The sequence below is a fragment of the Orcinus orca genome, chromosome 21, assembly GCF_937001465.1.
Source record: "Orcinus orca chromosome 21, mOrcOrc1.1, whole genome shotgun sequence".
NCBI classification, from domain to species: domain Eukaryota; kingdom Metazoa; phylum Chordata; class Mammalia; order Artiodactyla; family Delphinidae; genus Orcinus; species Orcinus orca.
Window position 1 is genome coordinate 974,155 of NC_064579.1, and position 23,922 is coordinate 998,076.

The window sequence follows — 23,922 nt, forward strand, 5'->3', positions numbered from 1 at the left end:
AAACCTCAATCGTGTCTGAATTCGTTTCTAAAAATTGAGAAGGATCATCATCCATTACTTATTTCTTAATCCAACCCAAACGCAAAGAAATGCTCTTTTCATAATTGGCAAGTGACAACATTACGTCAGGTAAACCTCAAACAAACCAGTCCGGAAGCCAAAGTACATACACATTTTAACATTCACACGTTTTTTGCCCCAGCACTTCTTAATCAAGACTGGGCCTAATCCATTACCACACTGGTGTCTTAGTTTATGAATGATGACAGATGACTCCAGAATTTCTAAAGAAGAAAAATCACCTCTAAAAGGAGTAATGCCTTAGACATGTTTTTTTAGAAAAATGCCAGGCTAAATCCCACTCATATTTTCCACCAGGGTCAGCAAACAAATACCAAGGTTTTAGAAAGTGAACAGAACCATGGATGGAAAGTATCACTGAATTTCCCTTTTTCAGGGAACTATTTGCCGTCTTGTATTATTTTTATTTCCAAATTCCCAAGATTTACTAGCCTAAAAGGATTTCTGAGATATCTCACTTTTTTAAGTGCTAGTAGTTAATTAAGAGCAAAATTGAAGCTCTTAACACACGTACACAGTAAAGCACGTATTATTCTTTGGTCACAAATGAAATGAACAGTGTCAACAAAACCTTTTTTAAAGCCAACACTCATTCAGATTGGCAAATCAAGCTTCTTACACTTGCATTTTAAAAAATAAAATTCAACTGTGGAATTTCACCTTAAAATAAGGTTATTTTAGCTTTGCAGCTTCCATCACTCTCCCCCACTCAATGGCCAGGATGTGCTGATCCGTTCACAGAACATATGAACTGAGAGCGATTCAGAAGGTGAAGCTGAGAGTACATCACTGAATAAGGAATGCATGTACACGTCTAGGCATGAAACCATAAAATGCTGGGGCTGGAAGACTCCGAGGGAGCACCTATCCACCCAATCCCCTTATCCTACAGAGGAGGAAATTTCAGCTCCAGGGGCTAAAGGATGTGACAAAGACAGTGGCAAAGACTCACCCAGTCAGTGATATAACCTACAAGCCAGGTGTCTAAGCACTTTCCATGGTACCCACTCTGCTCCTGTTAGCACAAAAAGTGTGTATTAATGAAATATCAGACAAGACAAACCCACAGAGCTGCCATAGGACTTGTGAGAGGATATAGAGAGTTGTAGAAGAACATGCATCGAGCCACTAAACAATTGTTTGGGAAGGTGTTCTTTTATTTTGCTTTGTTTTGCTGGTTTTGTTTAGCATGCCGCACTTATTTTTAAGCGGTGAAGAGGAATTTAACGACTTTTTAAAAGAATATCCCTTGATCTGCAAACACTCTAAGGAAGGACGGTAAAGCCTGTCTTGGAAGAAACTAGAAAGTGCATTCGCTTTCCTCCAGCGGGGAGCATCCTTTCCCCACGACGCGACGGCCGCCCCAACCCTCCCCTTCAAGGTCCACCCCAACATGCCCGCAGAGGCCGTCCAGGCCCTCGCTCGCCAGAACCCCGCCCTCCTCTGGGTTCCTCCTTCACAGCTCTGCCCAAGCCGCCCCTCCTAGAAGACAAGCGCCTTGACAGCAGCAAGCCTGTCGCACTCACCTGGCTACGGGACTCCGCAAAATCCTCTGCAGATACTCAACTATGGCTCATGAATTGCAAGCATTTGCTCCCAGAATCCCAGTGAGCGGAATTTTCCAGACCTCGTCTTCCCTACACCAGCACCTGGACCCACTTAAGAGCTATTCCGGGGTGGAAACCCGGGACCCCAGTGTCTGTGGACAATGACGTCGTCGCATGCGTCGCGTCCTCCGAGGGGAGCGGTAACACTACACATTTGTCATCCAAGCAACCGACAGCATTTTAAACCCACGTCCTCCAAGTGGTGCCTGCTTTTTTTTTTAACATCTCACAACATCGCCTGCCAGAACTCGCTGCAGAAACCGGCGGACAAAGTTAAACGCAAGTACCACCGAAGGGCTGCAACGTCTTTCAAGGTGCGGAATCCCCACCGCCGGCCGCGCGCCCGCTCGCTGCGCTGGGCTTCCCTGTTCTCCTGACAGAAACCAGAGCGCCGCGCACTCGGCCGCCGGGCCCCCTCCCGTCTCCCCCGCCGTCCCGGCCTCGGGGGTCGGGGTGAACCCCCCGAACCGCCACCCCACAGAGCGAGCCTTCCGCCTCCTCACCCGCACAAAGAGAGGGCAGAAAGGAAGCAGTTCCCGAACCCGACGTCCAGCGGTCCGGGACCCCGGGACCGAGCAGCCACAAAGCACCGCCGCCCCGACGGCCGCCCGCGCTCCCGCCCCCGCCCGCCCTCCGGGTCGAGCCTCACCGCGGCGTCGCTTCCTTCCATCTCCCATCGCCCGCCGAGCTGCTGGAGCCTCAGGCGCGCTCTTTGTCGGGCTCCCGGGACACCGGCGGGCGGCGGGCGCGCTCCCTGGCGGAGGCTGCGGCCGGGCCGCGGCCCAGGGACGGCGGGGACGGGCGCGGGGCCAGAGGGGCTAGTGGAGGGAGGAGAAAGAGAGGGGGAGGGCGGCGGGGCCGAGGGTGGGAGGGGCGCGGGAGATGGGGGCGGGCCCCGCGGGGGAGCGGGAAGGGGGCGGGGCAGCCGGGGAGGTAGGGGGCGGGCAGGAGCGGGGAGGTGGGCGGTGCCCCAGAGGAAGGGAGGGGAGAGACGAGGGGGAGGGGGAAGAAAGGGGGAGGGGCGGGCCCCGCGCCGAACTCGCAGTCGCCTGTCTCCGGCGGAAGCCTGCCTGTTGCTTCGTTCGTCTCCCTGAGGAAAGTGAGCCGCGCTTCCGACGGAGTTTCCTGTCAGGAAGCGCCGCGAGGGGAGCGGCGTCTCGCGTGCTCCCGGGACTAGCGCCCGACACGCCCACGCGTCCCATTGGGTCGCGGCATCCGGGCGGGGGGCATCTGGCGTCCGTGTAGGGGTTTGCTCGCCAGCGACCCGCCGACCCTTTCCAAGTCCAGTCCCTCGAGGCAGATCCCATGCTCGCGGCCACCGCGGTCCCGGCTCCGAATGCGCGTGCCAGGGGATCCCGGCGTAAAACTGCATTTTCCAACCGAAGTGCCGCACACCGATGCCCTTTTTCCTGTTCGCCTCGAGCTTTTGCGGCAGAGACCGGGGCCGGGAAGGCGCCCTCCTCTGGCCGAGGGAGGGGGAGACCTAAGACCCCCCCCGCCCCCAGAGGTCCGTTACCCGCGGAGAGCGCGCTCAGCACCTGGAGCAGAGACCCGCATGGCCGGCTGCACGGTGCTATGGTATGAGGATATTGCAGCCTTAAAGTCTGGCTTCTGTGACCGGTGGAAGATGCCCAAATAAAGGGAAATGGCTAACAATGGCCAAGCGTTGAGTCGAGGATGGAGGGTCAGGCTCCTTGGTGGCCCGAGGAGGCAGCCCACCAGGTCAGGGTGCAGGAGGCCCCTGAGGCTCCTGCTTTGCCTTGCCCCATTCACAGCTGCCGGTCAGCCAGCGGCGCCCACCAGCGGAACCAGAATGAGGGGGTGGATGCATTTATGCAGATCCAGTCCAGCTTCTGAAAATGGTCGTAGTCCATGCTACCTGGCCAGAGCAGAAGTTTGGTCAGATGTGTAGGTTCTAAAGCACCCCAGTTACTTGGGCATTTTTCTCTTTTATGGATCCTCCCCTCTTAACAGAATGACGCAAAGAAGACAGTCCCTGTGTGCCTATTCTCAATAAACTCCTACCTTCCTTGAACCCGGAGGTCTGATGACTTTGTTGGCAAAGAATCAGGAGTAAAACCAAGTAGGAAATGCTGTTGCTACCTAGGGCTTGACCGCTGGCCTGGTGGCCTTTACCTGGAAAATCAACCAACAGCTCATACATGGAAGAAGGTCAGGATTTTGAGCTGAATCTAAACCCATACCAACGATGCCCAGACATAACTCTTCATAGAAGAGGCAGAGTAGACGGAGATTTGCATGAGCTTACTAGTTAAGGGACGTGGTAATGGACATCTATAATCTGAGGCTCTGTTTCCTCAATTACTGAAAGAGGATAATAATAGCTTGAAGAACTATTATTAGCATGACAAGTTATGTAAGGTTCCTGGCCCATAGTAAATGTTCAATAAAGAGGCATTTCAAAAGTTAGGCAACAGAAACATTTTCATCACAAAGCAAAGTTTTTATTTTTTTCTCCCTGAATTCAACATGTTTTAAGATTTTACTTACAAAGCTGGTCACACCTATTAAATGATCATTCATTCTTCCCACCTTAAATAATCAAAGGCATAATTGTTGGAGACTCTGATCGGCATAAATTAGCCAGTGTTGCCACTTTTGATTTGATAAAGCCCAAAGCAAATCAAACAAAGGTTGACATCGCATTTTGCCAGCATGTATTTTGTGGATAAATATTTTGTTAGGTTTCTTGAAATATTGGAAATAGAGTATGAATTCGCATTTCTGCTACTCTAGCCCACAGAGATCCCAGGCACCCAGCTCAAAAGATCACAGTTGTGCTCAAGTTTGGTGTCAGAATACACAGACATCCACCTTGTAAAAGTAGGAAGGAGGCACACTGGCCAGGGAGGAGCAACCACTCCGAAAGAGGTATGGGCTGGTCTGTATTTATCCAATGCCATATCCCTCCCTGAACTCTGCCCATGAGCCCCGTATTGTGTTGTGGAAAGAGAGAAAGATAACTTAGGCAAGACATTAGGTACCAGCAGTCAAAAGAAGAAATGAAAAGGAAATGGAAATTCTCTCATGCATGATTCATGCACACAATTAATCCCCGCTATTTCTCTTTTGTTGTTGTTGTTTGTTTTTGGTGGTACGCGGGCCTCTCACTGCTGTGGCCTCTCCCCTTGCGGAGCACAGGCTCTGGACGCGTAGGCTCAGCGGCCATGGCTCAAGGGCCCAGCCGCTCCACGGCATGTGGGATCTTCCCGGACCAGGGCACAAACCCGTGTCCCCTGCATCGACAGGCAGACTCTCAACCACTGCGCCACCAGGGAAGCCCAATCCCCACTATTTCTGAAGGCCAGTTTGCAGAACCAGATTGTGGATTTTTTTTTCGTTTTTTTTTTTTTGTACAAGAGTGAATATTTATTTAGAATGGAAAAAAACTTTAATACAAATTTCTAAAAGTTGACAAGTTACGCGCACACCACCAAATCCAGAAAAATCACATATTTTTATTAATTAACTTCCTAAAATATCTTTACAGTACTTTTCCCCCATGTGTTTTGGCTGCATACTTTTGATCATCTCTTTGGAATGACTTTTTTAACAGCTTTATTGAGATATAACTCATACACCGCACAACTCACCCATCTAAACTGTACAATTCAATGGGTTTTAGTATATTCACAGAGTTGTGCATTTTATAAAAATATTATCATGCCAAAAAGAAACACTATATTCTTAGCAGTCACTGCTCTTTTCTTTCTAACCCCCTCAGCCCCAAACAACCACTAATCTACTTTCTGTCTCTATGGACTTGCCTATTCTGGACTTTTCATATAAATTAAATCATACACTATGTGGTCTTTTTGTGACTGATTTCTTTCACTTAGCCTAATGTTTTCAGTGCTCATCCGGGACCAGCGTATATCAGAACTTCATTCCTTTTGTTGCCAAATAATATTCTACTACCCATTCATCAGCTGATGAACATTTGTGTTGTTTCTACTTTTTGGCTTTTATGAATACTCCTGCTATAAACACTCCTGTGCAAGTTTTTGTGTGGATGTTATATTCTCATTTCTCTTGGGTAGAATTCGTGGGTCATATGTAACTCTGTTTAATTTTATTGCCAAACTGTGCCTCACAGTGGCTGCACCATCTCGTATTCCCATCAGCAATGTATGAGGGTTCCAATTTCTCCACATCCTAACCAACACTGGTTATTGTCTGTATTTTGATTTTATAGCCATTCTAATGAGTGTGAAGTGGTAGAATAATTCTGTAACATCATTTCTGATGGGTAGAATAAAAAGTCTTTTCTCCAGCATAGTGGATCAAAAGTTGTTTGGTTTTTTTAATTGACACTTTAGAAAAGTTCCTGTCTCACATTCATTATTGAAAATAACATGTACAATTTTACTGTGTTGTCGAATTTAGGAAGACGTCTCAAGTTTCTTTCATATGTGAGCCGTAGGATATGGGGACATTTCAAGTTATTTAGGCAATGATTAACATTAAGTGCTCTTAAATTCATCTTTATTAATATTGTGAATTTTATCATTTCATAGATGTCAGTTATTTCATGTCAAAAGAGAAAAAGAAAATTTCTCATTGCGTTCTATGGTTCACTCCTCGTTTTTACCTGAATTCTCAAACAATCCAAGAGTCTTAAAACATGCATTTTTAAAGTTTTTATTTGAAATACACAAACTCTAACCTCTACAATATTTTCAATTAGAAGACCTCTTAACACATTAATCATTTATCAGTTGTATACAAATAACTGGTATATTAGAGTGGAGAACGTTAGCTTATTTATTGTCAAATTCCTAGCTTCTAGCACTGTTCTTGGTCCATAGTAAAGACTTCAGTGAATAATTGTTGAGTTGAAATTTGCCCTTATCCAAGGTAGAATTATTCAACTTACATACACAACAAATATTCAACTCAAATATACAACAATCTAAAATCATGTTGTCCTTGAATTTCAGTAGCCCAAGGTGAAACTGAAAGGACAGATCTAAGACAAAATTCACCTGGCATCTGACTCTACTGAATACTGAATGGATGCTGGATGGATAAGAGGATTGGGAGACAAGAAGCAAAGAGTAAAAATCTGGTCACTGTGCTGAGGTGATTTCAAAGAGCAGAGAATCAGGGGAAGATGAAGGAGGAAGTGACATTGGCTCCCTGTGCTGCATGCTCAGAAATGTTAGATCATAGGCTGGACCCAGTTCACCTTTTCCCCAGGATCCAAATAAGTTAGGCTATGTCTGGGAAGAAGAAGAAGAGGAAGGAGAAGGAGAAGAAGAAACACAAATAACAAAGGTTTCAGCTTATTTTTTATTACCTTTCTCATGGATAGCTATTCTTTTATTCATTCATATGACCAATATTTCTTGAACATTTGCATGTATTGTACTAGGTATAGTTCACTGACTTTAGCAGCAAATGAAACATCCCTGTCCTCATGAAGCTTACAGTCTAATGACCTTGGGAAGACAGAAAATATGCAAGATAAGTTAATATTTATAAGACCTGATATGGTGATAAGCATTTTAGAGAAAAATAAAACAAGGAAGAGGGACAAGGAGTAAGGAGTGTGGGTGTGGGGAGTGGATGGTTGCAAAGGGTGTTTGGAGAAGGATGCGCCTGAGAAGGGGAAATCTGAGTAAGGACCTGAAGGAGGTGAGGCGCCAGCCTCACAGACAGACAGATGAGGAACTGTGAGTGCAGAGGCCCCGAGGGCTCGCCTGGCGTGTTCGGGCCACAGCAAAGATGTCAGTGTGCCAAGAGCCGAGTGAGGACGGGTGACGGCAGGAGGTGTGGTGTGTGGGGTCTTACAGGCCACTGAGAGGATCTGGGCTTTTAAGTGACTTTGGAAGCTTTTGAGCAGAGGAGTAGCGGGATCTGATTTCTCTTTTACCAGGATCACCTTGTATGGGGTGTCGGAAACAGGGAAGTGAATTAGGAGGCTAATGCAACAATCCAAGCAGATGAGGGTGGCATAGGCCAGGGTGGAAGCAAAGGAGGTAGTGAGAATTGTTCAGATTCTGTCGTATTTTGAAGGCTGAGCTGACAGGATTTTCTGATCAATGGAAGGTGGAAGAGAAAGAGAGTCAAGGATGACTCCAAGTGTTTGGGGGAGAACTGCTTGAAAGATGGAGTTGGGAAACTGAGCTGGGAAGAACCTGCAGGGGAGCAGGACTAGGCGGGGGACGTCAGCGCTCAGCTGTGGACATGGTAAGTTACAGGCATCTTTCAGACACCCAATGGTAGTGCTGCATAAGCAGTTGGAGATCAGAATTCAGGGAAGAGGTTGGTGCTGGAGCTATAAATTTGGAAGTTAGAGTAGAAGTGGTATTTGCACCCATGAAATGAGATGAGATCAACAAAGAGGCGGATAAAGAGAAAGAGAAAGTCCAAGGCAACACTAAGAAGTTAGGGGGATGAGTAAGAACCAGCAGAGGAGGTTGAAAAAATAGGAGGAGAGCAGGTAGATGCTCTTAATGGAATATTGTCAGGTTATTTTTACATGAAAGTTTTTCCTCTCTAAAGTTTTCAGTTAGCATTTTCTCTATTCTACTGTCTCCCTACTACAATCATCACTTCTCTTTTTATCAACACGTTCATTCTATCATTTTCAAGAAGAATGGAAGAGAGTGTTTATACCTATAGTTCTAGCAATTTCTCACTTTGTCTCAAGCTAATTTGTTATGCCTGACCTAGTTACTAATATTTGTTTACTATTTTTTGCAAAAATAATTACTTCTAGAATTCATTAAAAAAGATATTTAATTAATATATAGGTTTCCAGGCTGATAGAAATTGTTTATTAATTAATTTGTATTTAATTTCTGTATTTTTTGTTACAAAAGAAAAGAAGTGTCAACCACAGCTTCTTGGAATTATACCAAGAAAAATCGAATGGAATGACTATATACATTAGAACCAGGATGTTGAATAAGTTCCATTCCTGGTATAACCAAAACTGTCCTCCACAATCATCTCATTCGGTGTCTTCCCTGTCATTAAATGAAAACTTGGCAGGCCCAGAAATTGTTCAGCTCACTCTAGACACAGGGTCAGTTCAGTAATTAAACTACCCCATCCTGGAAAGCCCAAACTTGACCTGACATCAGATCTTCTTCCCTGCTTAGCTGGAAGTGTGCTATGGGAAGGAGAGTGTAGGTGACAACCTCTGCTCCTGTTCCACAGCCCTAAGTACCCACTGGGACACCTCCTCTTCTTACTGATACTCTCCAGCCCACCCCAATGGATAGACCACAGGAAGGTAGACCCCAGGCCAACTCTCTTGCATGTGGCCCACGTCTGGTCCACAAGAACACTCATGGCCCTTGCTCAGAAACTCTGGAAGTGCAAGCTAATCCCAACCACACAGCAGGGGATCTCAGGCCCTGCCCCTAGAGCACTCAACTCTCTCTCACACTGAGTTTCCTGGAAAGCAACAGTCTCCATTAGCTTTCTGGGGCATGAGTGAGGCCACTATCCTCAGTGTTTTCCAGCTACAGGGAACAACTTCAAATTTCTCCAACGAGTCTCTTTGAAGTCCCTTTATGAGTCTTGGGGTCATAGAGTAGAACCTCCCACCTTCCCCTAATGGGGAGTAGAACCAGGCGACCGCTCTAGTCACCATGTCCTCCCAATCTCCTCACACTCACTTCTTTTTACAGCTTTGATCTAACTATGGGATCCAAGATTGTGGAGCAGGATCTCAGGACCATTTCCTTCAAAATCTGTACATGGGGTGGAGGTCTGTTTCACATTCACTTTGTACACTTTCATATCTAATGCATTGACACCTCAGTAGAACCTGAGACAGAAAGAGCCCCATTCTACCTACCATCCTCTTACCTATCTCGACTTGAAAGAGTCAAAGCATTTTTTTCTTGCTATAAATACATGTGCACTTATATTTACATGGACATTTAAGTATATACATTACATATTGTACCTCTGGATATAGCCTTAATCACCTCCATTGTAGATTTATATGTTTGAAGGTGATGACTGAAAGACTGGTACCCTTGTGGACAGAAATCACTGAAAAAATCCTCCATCTACACCTAGCCCAATTCACCACGACCACATTGTGCATATTGGGACACTTCATATTACCTATTCCTCATACCCAACCTGTCCAACTTGATAACTACTAGCCATATATAGCCATTTAAATGTAAAAGAATTAAATTAAATTAAAACCCAGTTTCTGAGCCTGACTACTATATTTAGACAGTGCAGTCATAGAAAACCTTTCCATCATTGCAGAGTTCTGCTGGACAGCACGGCCTCACAAGGGCTTTGGCACATAGGAGGCACTGAATGGCAAGTGAAAATTTGGTCCAAAGATACTGTTACCAGAAGGGGAACCCAGAATTGGGCTCTTGTCTAACACCCAGAAATGAATTGTCCGAGGAGACACACTTACTGACAAAGCAAAAGACTTTGTTGGGAAGGGACACCTAGGTGGAGAGCGGCAGGGTAGGGGAACCCAGTAGAACTGCTCTGTCATGCGGCTTGCAGTCTCAGGTTTTATGGTGATGGGGGTTAGCTTTGGGGGTTGTCTCTGGCCAATCATCTTGCTTGTGCCCATATTTGGTCTGACTCAGTGTCCTTCCTGATGGTACGTGCATCTCTTAGCCAAGACGGTTTCCAGCACGAGGGTTTCTGGGAGGTCGGCAGGACATATTACGGGCTGGCATCTCCTCCCTCCTTTTGGCCCTTCCCAAATTCTCCAGGTTGGTTTTAGGTGGCAGCACCATGTTCCTTATCAGGACCTCCTATTGTGAGACAACTCATGCAAGTGGTTATTATCGTGCCTGGCCAAGGTGAGTGGTTTCGGCCAACGGTTCCCTAACAATACCATATGATTGCCCTGGTTTATTTTTCTGAGAATATAAAGCTTTTTAGTACAGTACTAAGTACTGACTCAACCATAAAGAACAAAAACCAAGGTACATAGGTATAGCTGCTTTTCTATTTCACACTTGAAAACCTATCTGCATCCTCCTACTCCACTAGAAAATGCTTTACCATCCAAATAATTACTGAAAATATTTGGGGGAAAGTCCCTATTTCCCTCAAAAAACAAATTACTTTTTCAGAATTATTCCAGTGAAAAGGAATTGTTTCAAAAGCAGTGTTTGTATTGAAGGGGGATTCCATATAAAAACTACTTTGCTGAAATAAGCATTTCACGTATAATATTTTTCCAGAGTAGACATGACCTATGAAAATTACCAATGCCTGAGTGCGTCCACATTGTAAAAGTACCCTGGTGTTCAAAAGCAGTCTTTATTGTCACAATCCTCACAATCTTTCTGGCAATGCTTTAGTGATAATGGCAAATCCCAGAAGCTGAATCTGTAAATGTTCTGAATTGTGACCCCAAGAAACTCAGACCAGACTAGCCTTCAGGTGCAGAGACGACCACACCTTCTTTATTTACTTCCTTTTTATCTCCTTCCCAAGGCACATTGCCCAGCACAGAGGAGTTGCCCATCAAGTGTTCCCTGAATGCATAGATGAATGAATTCTCTCTCCTTATTTTGGGAGGGACTAGCATGTGGTTTAGGGATTCCTTTGATTTCAGTGGCTCTACAGAGAGAAATGTTGGTGAACACTGTCAACAAAGCAGGTAAGAGAACTTCCAATAGAACTCTCATCTCAAAATATCTGCTTTAGGAACTCTTACATTTGAAAATTTCTGTAACTGTGTTCATGAAAGGAGAGAAATCTACCCGTTCTCTCTCCATTTCCCGTTAAAAACCCTCATTCTGGACACATCTGCTGAATTACCTGCAAGAGTTGACAAGTTCCTGGGGCTGAATTCTGACCGAGTGGCTCTTTTCGAGTCACCTCACTTCTGAACTCTGTGAGCCCAGCTATTTTGGCCCTATTGATTCATATAAATCCACAGTCAGGAACCCTGGAGAAAAGGGTTTCTTTCCTTCAAAATCAGCTTTACTGATGGATAGTTTACATACTGTAAAACTCACCAATGTTAGTGCTGTGGTACTGTGATTTATAATAAGAAATATACTTGGTCTTCCTTCTGCTCCTGACACAGAGCTCCTGAAGATCTCGAAATTCCTAAGTGGTGAGAGCAAAAGCGTCTTTTGTTATGTTGATGGCATGACTTTAGAACCTCACCTGAGGGCGGGGGCTGGTTGCAAGGAGAACCAACCCTGTGGTTAAAGGGCTAGAACCTGGGCTTCCCTGGTGGCGCAGTGGTTGAGAGTCCCCCTGCCATGTAGGGGATACGGGTTCGTGCCCCGGTTCGGGAAGATCCCGCATGCTGCGGAGCGGCTGGGTCCGTGAGCCATGGCCGCTGAACCTGCACGTCCGGAGCCTGTGCTCCGCAACAGGAGAGGCCACAACAGAGAGAGGCCTGCGTACCGCAAAAAAAAAAAAGGTCTAGAACTTTCAGTCCCAACCCCTTGACCTCTGGGAAGGGGAGAGGGGCTGGAGGTTGAATTGATGCCAATTGCCAGTGATTTAATCAACTGTGCCTATGTAATGAAGCCTCCTTAAAAAAAACAAAAGGATGAGGTTCTGGGTTGGAGAACACAAGGAACACAATCTTGCCTTTCGTTCCTTAAGGATGAGCCCTTAATCTGTTGGCTCTGATGGTATCTCCAGGTAGATAGTGTCACAATTGACTTGAATTGTAGGACACCCAGCTGGTACTGGGGAACTGCTTAGTGGTGTGGGGAAAAACCCACACACGTTGGAACTGATGATAAGAATTGTTAAGTTCAGGGTTCAGTGAGCTTTGGCAAATGTATCTAGTTCTGTAAATCACCACTACAATCAAGATATTTCACACCGGGGCTTCCCTGGTGGCACAGAGGTTAAGAATCCGTCTGCCAATGCAGGGGACACAGGTTCGATCCCTGGTCCGGGAAGATCCCACATGCAGCGGAGCAACTAAGCCCGTGTGCCACAACTACTGAGCCTGCGCTCTAAAGCCCACGAGCCACAACTACTGAGCCCACGTGCCACAACTACTGAAGCCTGTGCGCCTAGAGCCTGTGTGCTCTGCAACAAGAGAAGCCACCGCAATGAGAAGCCTGCGCACCGCAACAAAGAGTAGCCACCACTCACCCCAACTAGAGTAAACCCGCGCAGCAACGAAGACCCAACATAGCCAAAAATAAAATAAATTTTAAAAAAAAGACATTTCACAACTTCTCCCCCCACAAATTTCCATGCCCCTTTGCAGTCAACCCCTCCCTCCAGACCCTGGATCCTAACAACTACTAACTCGCTTTTCTCTCCGCTGTAGTTTTCCCTTTTCTAGAATCCCACATAAATGTAATCATGCAGTATGAAATCATTTGTTGTCTGCCTGCGTTCACATAGATTCATGCATGTTTTTATATGGATCTGTAGTTTTTCCTCTTTGTTATTTAGTAGTGTTCCATTATATGATATATCAATATAATTTGTTTATTCACCAGGTGATGGACATTTGGGTTGTGTCCAGTTTTTGGCTATTACAAAGAAAATGTTATGAACTTCGATATTCAAGTTTTTGTGTATAGTGCATATGTTTTTTTCTTGGATAAATATCCAGAAGCGATATTTCTGGGTCATATGGTTAATGTATGTTTTTTTTTTTTAAATGCAAAACAGTTTTCCAAAGTGGCCATATTATTTTGCTTTCCCATCTGCAATGTTTGAGAGTTCCAGTATTCTACATTGTTGCCAACACTTGATATTATCAGTTTTTAAAAATTTTTGGCCTTTTGTGTACGTAGAGTGGTATCTCATTGTAGTTTGACTAGCATTTCTTAATGATAAATAATAATTGAGCATCCTGTCATGTGCTTATTTTCAATTCATATGTCTTCTTTTGTAAAGTGTCTATTTAAATCTTTTGCCCATTTTCTAAAATGGAATCTTTTTGTCTTCTTTTTATTAAGTTGTAAGAATTCTTTATATATCCTGAATCCAAGTTCTATGTCAGGTATGTATTTTGTAAATACATATTTATAAATGTATTTGTATTTGTAAATACATATAATTTTCTCCCTGTTTTTGGCTTGTCTTTTCAATTTCTTAAGTGTCTTTGAAGAGCAAGAGTTTTTAATTTAAAAGTCCAATCTGCCACTTTTTCTGTTATGGTTTGTGTTTTTTTGTTTCCTAAGAAATCTTTGCCTAATATAATGTCACAAAGATTTTCTCCTATGTTTGCTTCTAGAAGTTTTATAATTTTAACTCTTATGTTTACATTACAACTGAATTTTTTTATGTGGTATGAGTTAAAGGTCAAGGTTCCTTTCTTCCTACATGGATAGCCAATTGTTCTAAAACCATTCTTGAAAAGATTACCCTTTCCTCATGTAATTATCTTGTTGAAAATCAATTGAGCATATATGTGTGGGTCTATTTTTGAACTCTCTTCTATTGCATTGATCTTACCAATTAAAAAAAAATTTTGGCCTTTTGTGTATGCTAAGTAAATAAGAGTGGAAGATAAAACCACGAGTCAAAGTCTCAGCGTCATAGAGGGGACTAGGAGGAACACTAGAGATGATGTAACCCGACCTCTTTGCCTTACAGGTGGGGAAACCCTTTACAGACTCTTGGCACAGCTTGAAAGACACTTATTTGAGTACCGTCGTCATAATATTTTACTTTATAAATGTCCTAGGTGGACACGTCCCATGATCTGCTCTATTTTGGAGCAATGATCACCTTCTAGGGGGGCCTTCCTGCTGCTCAGCGTGACTTGGGGATGGATGCTCAGGCCACTGGACCCCAGAGCGGGGACCACTGGAGGAGGCCAACCTGGGGGCAGTGGGTCCTATCTGGGCCCTTCACTCCAGCCACTGTCTTCACTTGTCAAATGAGTTACAAATAAAATGCTTTAAGATTTGTAGAGCAATTTAATATTTTTAAAAAATCAACATTTCATCCTCTTACACTAACCCCAAACACACACCCACACACCTCAGAAATGAGACGTGGTTTTATCTATCCCTTATGTTTATTTGTTAAATATAACGTTTAGAAACAAAATTGAAAGCCAAGTTGATTTCTTTTGTAATTTAAGCTATATTAACCTGCTACTGATTTTTTCAGATGAAAAATATTTCCAAAAACGGATTAGTAATTTGTAGTTGATGGATATTCAACATTAATGTCAGACTGTAGAACTTGCCTCTCATTTTGTTGTGAATATAAGTTGAATATGCACATATTACAGTTGAAGAACTTCTGAAACTTTTAACAATAAGGAGGGCTACTTTAATGCTCTAAATTTTGTCATTTGGTTAAAATGTCACGTAGTTGTCACACACACACAAAACAACAGGACATCTTCAAATCCATTTTGTTCAGAAAAAAGACTTTGTATGTGATTTCTGAAAGTTATTTAATAGCTAGAGATACACAATCATCATATTTTTGGATATGAGATTGTTTTCTCGTTTAATTTTTTTCTCCTTTGTGGTTTTCTATAGAAATTGCCCATACTAGTTTATATTGCTGATGCTGTTATGGTGCTTTTATAGTAAATGATTGATTCTAGAATGGTTATCCGTAAAAGGACATTTTTCTTTTCTCTTTTAGAATATATTTTGTTTTTCAAACCTTAATTTTTATTTCTTCTAAGGAGTAGGGTTTCTATTGCATCTAAAGGATCTATGTAGACATAGGGCTTAAAAGTGAGAATCAGGACAGATTTTAAACCTCTTCTTTCTTGCTCTCCTTCTCCTTCTTCTCCTTTCTACCTGTACTGCTTACACCCAGCCCTGCACCCTTGCCTTGGTGACCTCCCTAGGATTTATTTTCTTTCCTTTTCCCTGGGCTCCCTCTCAGCCTCGCTGTAAAGTTCTCAGTCTATCCCTGGTCTTCTCAGCCTGTTGTCATAGTGACAACCACACTCCCAGGAGTAGCAGTCTCATGAGTGGTTGGGATGGACCTGACACCAGGTCCCACAAACAAGCCTGTAACTGTCTGGACTTCAGCGGCTCTGGGCAGACGTTTAGCAGCTAGGCCAGAGCTGTCACCATACGGTGTTGTTAGAGAGAAAAAAAGAAAAACGAGAAAGAAGCCCACACTGTTAAAAACCTAGGCTGGGGGGAGCGGCTAGCGGGCGCCGGGCGGCCGAGTGGCAGAATGAAGACCAACGACCTGGCAGCAGCCCCCGGGGATGCTCTGGGCATGGCCTCAGGACCCCCACAGCAGAACAGCCAGAAGGCAGAGGAGAACCCCAGCTTCCTGGACGCACTCCTCCGCGACTTCCCAGCCCTGCTGGGCCCGGAGAGCCTGTTGCCATGGAAGGTCCGAGGGACAATGCTGATCCAGGAGGAGGTGAAAGGCGAGCTAGCTGAGCTGGCCATGAGCTAGCTGAGCTGGCCATGGGCTTCCTGAGCAGCAGGAGCGCTCGGCCGCCACTTGCTGCCTGCCTGGCTGCTGCGGACGGACCTTTCTGAGTTGCGGAAGTTGCCGGAGCAGGTGGAGGAGGATCGCGATGAGGAGGAGGAGGCCCCTGTGAGCCTGCTGGACGCTGCGGGCCTGGTGCGGAGCCTCTTTGACCGGCTCTGGGAAGTGTGCAGCCAGTGGCAGAAGCAGGTGCCCGTGGCTGCCTGGGTCCCGCAGCGGCAGTGGCTCGTCTCCGTGCATGCCATCCGTAATGCGCGCCTCAGGATGGAGGACAAGCACGTGTGCCTCCCAGCCTTCAACCTGCTCTTTGGCCTATCAGACTCTGCGGACCGCGCCTACTTTGCCGTGTTCGATGGGCACGGAGGGGTGGACGCCGCGGGGTACGCGTCTGTGCACATGCACGCTGTTGCTGCCCACCAGCCGGAGATGCCCACTGACCCTGCGGGGGCCCTGCGAGCAGCCTTCCGCTGCACCGATGATATGTTCCTCTGGAAAGCCCGGCGAGAGTACAGATAAAAGCTACGTTTACACTGTACCCTCATCTATAAGCGTGCAGCAGAATTACGTCGAAAACAACACACGTACGGTAAAAAACACCTTATTGCTAAAAACTGCTAGCCGTCATCTGAGCCTTCCAGTCGTGATCTTTTTGCAGTAGGAACATCAAAGATGACTGCTCACAGATCATCACGACAGAGAATAATAATAATGAAAAAGTTTGAAATATCGCAGGAGTTACCAAAATGCGGCACAGAGACAGGAAGTGAGCAAATGCTGTTGGAAAAATGGTGCCAATAAACTTGCTCGGCGCAGGGTTGCCACAAACCTTCAGTTTGTGAAAAACGCACCATCTGCGAAGGGCAATAACGCGAAGCAGCAATACGAGGTCCACCTGACCCTCCCCACCCTCCAAACACCTCCCCCGGGCAGGTCTCACTAGGCTGCTGGTGTCGGCAGTTAGCGCGATGAGGCGCGTTTGTTTCTGAAAGAAGAAAGGACGCATTGGTCCCTCTGTGACCTTACCGCCCACTGAACCTCACCGCGGAACCTCGGGGGTCCTCCTAGCAGGGTGGATACTAAGATCGTGTCCATTTCTGAGATCGGGAAACAGGCCCAGAGAGCTGAGGCCTGGCCCAGTCGACAAGGCAGGAAGAGACGCGGGGTGGGGGTGGGGGGGGGTAGGCACCGTCATCAGATGCTCTGAGCACAGACCTCACCAGAATTAACAAGGCTGCATTTGAATCTGAACAGAAAACCTTCCAGGTCTAAGACTGTAAGCTGGGAGCCCCGCCACCCGCCACCCGGGAGCTCAGGGCTGCCACTGTAGTCAAGAAAGAATTCTCTGAAGCAGAGCTGTTTAGCTTAGGCTGTGTTTATTAAAAACACCTTTGCTGAGACGTTAAAAAAAACAAACCTAGGCTGGTTCATTGCCTGCTCACTGATGAGGATTTAAAGGACAAGGTAAAGATAGGTACAAATATTTAGAGAAATATGACTGTAGACAGATGACATTCTGGATAATAAGGGAAATAACGTAATTTTAGAACACAGTGAGCCACAGACTTAAGGAAACTAGTTGGAAAAACATCTCCATTTGAAAAGGACCTAAAGGGTCTCGGAGGAAAACTTGGCAGAGACTAAACAGTCAAATTACTGAGCGTCTTTCTTAGAATTAAGGCTAGCTCAGGACTTTCTTTCTGAAAGAGAACAGTTTGCTCCATATAATACCATTTTACCAATAACACTACGTCACAAACCTAGTTCACCCAAGTATTACATTATAGTAAGAATCCAGTGAAGCAAAGGTTGAAGGATGAAAATAGAAGTCCTTCCTCCTTCCCCTCCTCCCCAAATTCATGGAATCATGGACCTGGAAATCATCTATTTCAACCTTACCCTCAAGGCAGGAAGCCCTTATACAGCAGTTTTAACAGGTGGCCATCCAGGTTCTGCTTCATTACTTCCAGTTGACAGAGAAGTGAGTCATTGCTTCACAAAGCAGCCCATTCTATTTTTAACAAACTTCAGGTAAAAATCCTCCACTAATAAAGAGCTAACACTCATGTTCTATTTACTCTGTGCTAGGCAGAGGCCTCCGTGCATTAGCTGGGAATCCCCACACGACCCCATGCAGCAGGCCGGTGGCTCCGAGCAACTAACCCCACCACAGCAAGGACGGGATCTGGATTTAGGTCCAGCCTGACTCCAGAGCATCCTATGTAACCCCTGTGCCATGGGGCCGCAGGTCACACATGCCTCCCTGTAGCTTCGCCATTCACGCTGGTCTGGACACCAGCGGTCAAGCCACCACTCCCATTCCTCTTCCACTCCAATAGCCTTCAGACCCTTGAAGATGGCAACTGTCATCTCCCCACCCTGCCCCGCAACTCCTCTCCTCACTGCTTATTCAGCGGCAAATTTTTGGAAGCCTCTTTCATCTGGATGACCATCTTCTCAGGATGGGTACTGAAGAGCAAACACAGTAGATAAGGTATAAACAGAGTAATAATTACAGATGAAATTGTCATGTTTTGGCTACCAGATTCAGTGGAGGAAAAGATTTTATAGGTAATAAGCATAAAAATTATCTTTTTAAATATTTACTACTGCATGTATTTATGTGTACTCGCAAATCTTTTCATTACTAACATAGTAATTATCGTTCTAAACACATTATAGTGCTGCATAATGATAACTTATTGCCCAAGCTGAATTATATTTCAGGAGCTAAGAATGAATTTCATGGATGCAACCATTTCTGTGCATCTCTGCTACCATGGCAACCAGTTAAAACAGGTTTGCTTAATTAATTAGTTGTTGGTAAAGTACTATGAAGATGAAGACTGCTATTAATAGATTCACAGTGTTTGGTATTAACGCTAGTGTGATTAACATAAACGTAAAGTGTTTATGGCCGGAGTAGACCAATTCATTTTCCATTAACAGCCATATTTCATCATTGAATTAAGAAAAGGATTTTTTAAAACTTTTATCACCCTTTTTATTTTTAACAAATTGTCTAGTCTCTCTTTTATGCTTCTCTTGGCCAAATCTTAACCAACTCACATCATACACTCAGGCAGAAGAGAAAATTAGTGATAACCAAAGTTTCCTGATGAAAAAGGAATATCTTCTGATGGTGGTGACAATACTCAAATGCCACTGCTGAGCCTTTCCGTTTCCTAAAGCTGAATGCAGGGTATGGAGATTGTCCCGAGTGAGAGCTGCAGGAATGGCCGCATCATCCCCCAGGACCTATTTCCCAAAATGGCACAAGGGTTGTTTGCAGGGAGCTTGTCAACCTCCCTTAACTCCCACCAATGCTTATGCAATCGAAGTAAAAACCGCTGTTTGCCATGCAGATGGAACTATGTGACAAGCTCTCCAGATTGTCAAACCTCCAAACAGATGGGCTCCAGGTCTGCCACAGGTTGAAATTCTGGAGCTGCCGTTGCTCCTTTCCTACCTGCCTCCTTGCTATGATCTCTTGAGTCTCCAGGGAGATCTTCTATCATGGAATTTAGAAGTGGGAAGACCCACCCAAGGCCCTCTACTCTAGCTCCCTGCATTCTAATAGGTGAGGTATTTCACAGATGAGGAAAAACAAAGTTCAGAGTTAGCTGAACTCAGAGAGTGCTGGGCTGGGCTGGGCTGGGCTGGGCTGGGCTGGGCTGGGCTGGGCTCCATTTGGATTGTGGTGGGGTTACATGGCTGGTTGGAAGTCTTATCCTCAGGTAGACTGAGAATACCTTCCGCTATCCTAGCTTAAACCAGATCCATGAACCTCTGGCTGGGTCCATTTAAATGGATTCAATGGACTACCTCATTGCCAGTAATTGAAATGTCCTCGTTTACATGAGGGCAAGGAGTGAATGCTCAGGCCTGGGCTCCTCTTCTTTTTTGGTACGCGGGCCTCTCACTGTTGTGGCCTCTCCCGTTGCGGAGCACAGGCTCCGGGGGCGCAGGCTCAGCGGCCATGGCTCACGGGTCCAGCCGCTCCGCGGCATGTGGGATCTTCCCGGACCGGGGCACGAACCCGTGTCCCCTGCATCGGCAGGCGGACTCTCAACCACTGCGCCACCAGGGAAGTCCGGGCTCCTCTTTAGATGGTGGCACACCCCAGTGCCCACCTGGGGCCAGAATAAGACAAAGGATGAACATGACTTCAATATTTCCCTTCCTCTGAATACCCTGTGCTTTCATGTTGGCTTTTGTAGCAGCGTCTTATGCTCTTTAACATCCCTTGGTGTTAAGCATCCTCAGATGTTAACATCTGCAGCCCTCCCACCGCACGTTAGATTTACCCCTCCTTGGAGTCATCCTTTGTGACTGACAAGGACTCTTACAGAAAAGGCATCACCAGCATCTCCATCCCCAGGTTATGTATTTGTGGTTTAAAAGAATCCTTCAGTCTGTTAAGCCTAAGGAGTGATTGAAAATGGCAATTTCAAGTCTATGGCAGATCAGTGGGAGAATTCCTGTGCTGAACAGTCTAACCTGAGAAAGAAAGGTCTGGCTTGCAAGATACCAAATGGGATGCTGTTCAAATGCAGCTTATATGTAACTGCCTGCTGGAGATGCTGTGGAGGGAATTCAGGTGACCTTGGGCCAGATGGCCTTTCAGATGCCTCCAGCCCTGAGATTCTTAATGATTGTGTTGCATGAATGGCGGCTCGATTCACTGTTGGTCAGTGGCCACTTGTAAAGGCTTTCTTACACCTCTACAGAGCTCTGTCCTTAGCTCTGGCAGTGCTTATCAAACAGTATCAGTTCAGGAAGTTGGAATTATCAGCCCCATGTGGCGTAGTGAGAAAGAGGCACTCACAAGCTCTCAACAAGTGGGGGCCATGGGCTGATCTAACAAGATGGCACTGAAAGACCTTCTCTTTATCAAAATACCCATCTCTCTTCTCATCCTTATCATCCGTTTTGTGCTCCTATCTCAACATCTATCTTCTCTTCCCTAACACTAAGCCCTGTGTCTAAATATATGAACCTTTTTCCTTTCTTTACAGGATTTTGTTCACTCAAGAGGTCTTCCCTGAACTCCGTTAATCTCCCCAATTTATATCTTATCTTTCTCCTTCCTTTATATTCCAAACTCTTACCAAAAGAAATAATACCTGGGACTTCCCTGGTGGTGCAGTGGTTAAGAATCTGCCTGCCAATGCAGGGGAGATGGGTTCTATCCCTGGTCTGGGAAGATCCCACATGCCACGGAGCAACTAAGCCTGTGCACCACAACTAGTGAGCCTGCGCTCTGGAGCCTGCGACCCACAACTTCTGAGCCTGTGCTCCACAACAACAGAAGCCACCGCAATGAGAAGCCCGTGCACTGCAACGAAGAGTAGCCCTTGCTCGCCACAACTAGAGAAAGCCCACGCGCAGCAACGAAGACCCAACGCAGCCAAAAAAAAAAAAAGAGAGAGAGAGAAATGATATCTAAAGTTATTGAGCAGTTGCTATGCATCAGGAACTGGGCTTAACAATTTAAGTGGATTATTTCATTTATTTCTCATAATATTTTAATATGATACTTTTATCCCTATTTAGTATATGAGGCAATAAGGCTTAGAGAGATTAAAAATCTTTCCTGAGGCCCTACAGTTAATGCTGAAGTCTGGGTACAAATCCAGGCAGTTTAACTCCAGTGATCTTAACCAATAAGGCCTCATCCTCAGGACCTGGGTCCCTGGCAATCTGACCTTTGACCCTGCACTGCTGAAACTGCCCCTCCTCCAGCTTTGTCCTTGTCCTACTTGACCTTCCCTCCATTGACCTTCTTTCTTCCTTGACTTCATGAGACCATGTGCATCCTTTTTTTTATCCGCAAATTTCTTCCTTATGCAAATGTTCTGGCCTTTGCTTTTTTTTTTTTTTTCCCCATCTTCTTCTCTCCCTTTTCTTATTTTTTGCTCTTTATCTACCTTGGCAATCTCATCCTTTCCCACATTCAATTACAAAATCAATGCAGGTATCTGAGCTCATTTCTGAGTTTCAGTTTTTATATCTAACTGGTGAACGTCCCAGGGACACCTCAAACTCAGCATGTCCAAAGCCAAATTCATCATCTCTCCTTTATTTGTACACCAACCTCACTTCCTACTGATGAAATGATGTCATGTCCTGGAAAGAACACAAAGCAGGGAAATGAGGGGACGTGGATTCCAGTCCCTGACATGCTGGTTGTATGAACCCTATCTCCTGAGTAAGGGGGTGTTCAATGGGTGGCATTAGATGCCATCCACTCTGTATTCCTACAACTCCTCATGTCCCACATCCATCACTCTTTCAGGTACCCAGGGATGGAATCTTAGAGTCATCTTTCACCCCTGCATATATTCAATCTTGAAATGGAAAGGAAATTTTTCTAATAATTGATTAACTAATTTTAATTTAATTTATTTATAGAATACCTACAAGATGACAACACTGGGAAACACAGTGAAGAATGAATGAGAAAAAGTCCCTACCTCATGGAGTGAGTGGAGGCTGACAGTAAACATCTGCATGAATAAACGTTTTAAATAATAGAAAGGAACAAAAAGAGCCGTGACGAAAAAGAAAGCAGGTCAAGGGTTTGCAAGCGGCTTGGTGGGAAATGTTTTAGTTAGGGTGGTCTGAGGAGATGATGTTGGAGCATTGACCTGACAATGAGGGAACGTACCACAAAGACGGGAGGGGAGCCTGGAGAGAGGGCAAAGGTCGTGAAATGGGAGCAGTGAGAGGATCCTCGTGGTTGGTGCAGAGCACTAAGGACCAGAGCTCAGCATGAAGGCGGGAGTCCAGGTCTTTGGGCCTGAAGGCCATGCTCAGAATTTGGATTTAGATTTTAACTGGTGGGGATACCTTAGAGGATTTTAAGCCTGAGAATAACTTGGCCTGATTACATTTTAAAAGATCACCTACTGCTATGTGGAGAATAGATCATGGAGTTTGCAGCAGGACAAGAGTGATGACAGGAGGACCTATAAGATTCAGTTGTCAGGTAAGAGAGTCTTGGGGCTTGGACCAGAATATCCATGCAGGTGACGAGCTTGCTGAAGAAGCTACATGTGAGGGGCTGTGTCCCTTATTACTGGAAGTATCCTGGAAGGGGGGGAAGTCAGGGATGTTGCCCATGAGTCAGGTTTGGACAACATGGTATGGAAGGTTTCGCTACTGCCAACATTCTACACTCTATGAGACTTGATTCCATTTTATGTAGAATCTGCCTTATCTACTTTTTATATGGCCCCATAACCCTGTAAGTCAGAAGACAAAAGGGACAGGCATTAACGCAGAGGTCAGAGCTAACTGGAGCTGGTCTAGCTAGTTATCCTACCTTTAGGAGCTGACTGGTCCCCAGTGTAGTAGGGTGATTTGCCATAACGAATGAGCCCCAATGCATGACACCCATTTTACTTATCTATGTGGAGTCAGAATCCCCTGAGCCTTAAATTCATAGTAAAAGGGGTATCAATTTGTGAAGATTAAATGAGGGAATGCATAAAGTTTATAGAAATCTAAGTTACTAAAAGTATAAATTTTTATAGAAATCTAAGTTACTATTCTTACTTAAATGAAATTCAGTGCAAAAGTACAATAAAATGTCTTACAGTGTGCTCTGTCCCTTTGCAAAGCTGTAACTGCTGGAAATGCTACAATTCTTGAACTTGCTGGGCCAGACCCAAGGACAGCTACGTGTCTTTGTATACAAAGTTAATATGTGTCAGACAAACACACTGGACTATACGCCCAGGCAAATTTCCAGTAATGAGACAAGGATAAGAGTAAGAAGTGTTTCCCAACATGCTCTGAACCAGAATTCCTCTGTTTTGATGTCATCAGCACACTTTTTCTGCCA

The 23,922-nt window shown here is 45.2% G+C and overlaps 2 protein-coding genes across 3 annotated transcripts in view; one reads left to right on the plus strand and one right to left on the minus strand.

Moving 5' to 3' along the window:
- Positions 1 to 23,922, minus strand: part of PSD3 (pleckstrin and Sec7 domain containing 3) — a 571,701-nt gene that overhangs the window by 500,392 nt on the left and 47,387 nt on the right. The window contains exon 1 of one of the 2 annotated variants that reach the window (XM_049704181.1): positions 2,338 to 2,866. The exons of the other annotated variant lie outside the window; for it this stretch is intronic. Within the exon in view, the coding sequence (XP_049560138.1) occupies positions 2,338 to 2,358 (21 nt within the window). The 5' untranslated portion in view covers positions 2,359 to 2,866. Of the gene's footprint in view, positions 1 to 2,337; positions 2,867 to 23,922 lie in introns of those variants that run through there. 2 annotated transcript variants of the gene reach the window in all.
- Positions 15,806 to 16,957, plus strand: LOC101280637 (protein phosphatase 1F-like). The gene is given in 1 exon segment (XM_033417289.2): positions 15,806 to 16,957. A coding segment is annotated over 1 exon segment (783 nt). The 5' UTR covers positions 15,806 to 15,809; the 3' UTR covers positions 16,593 to 16,957.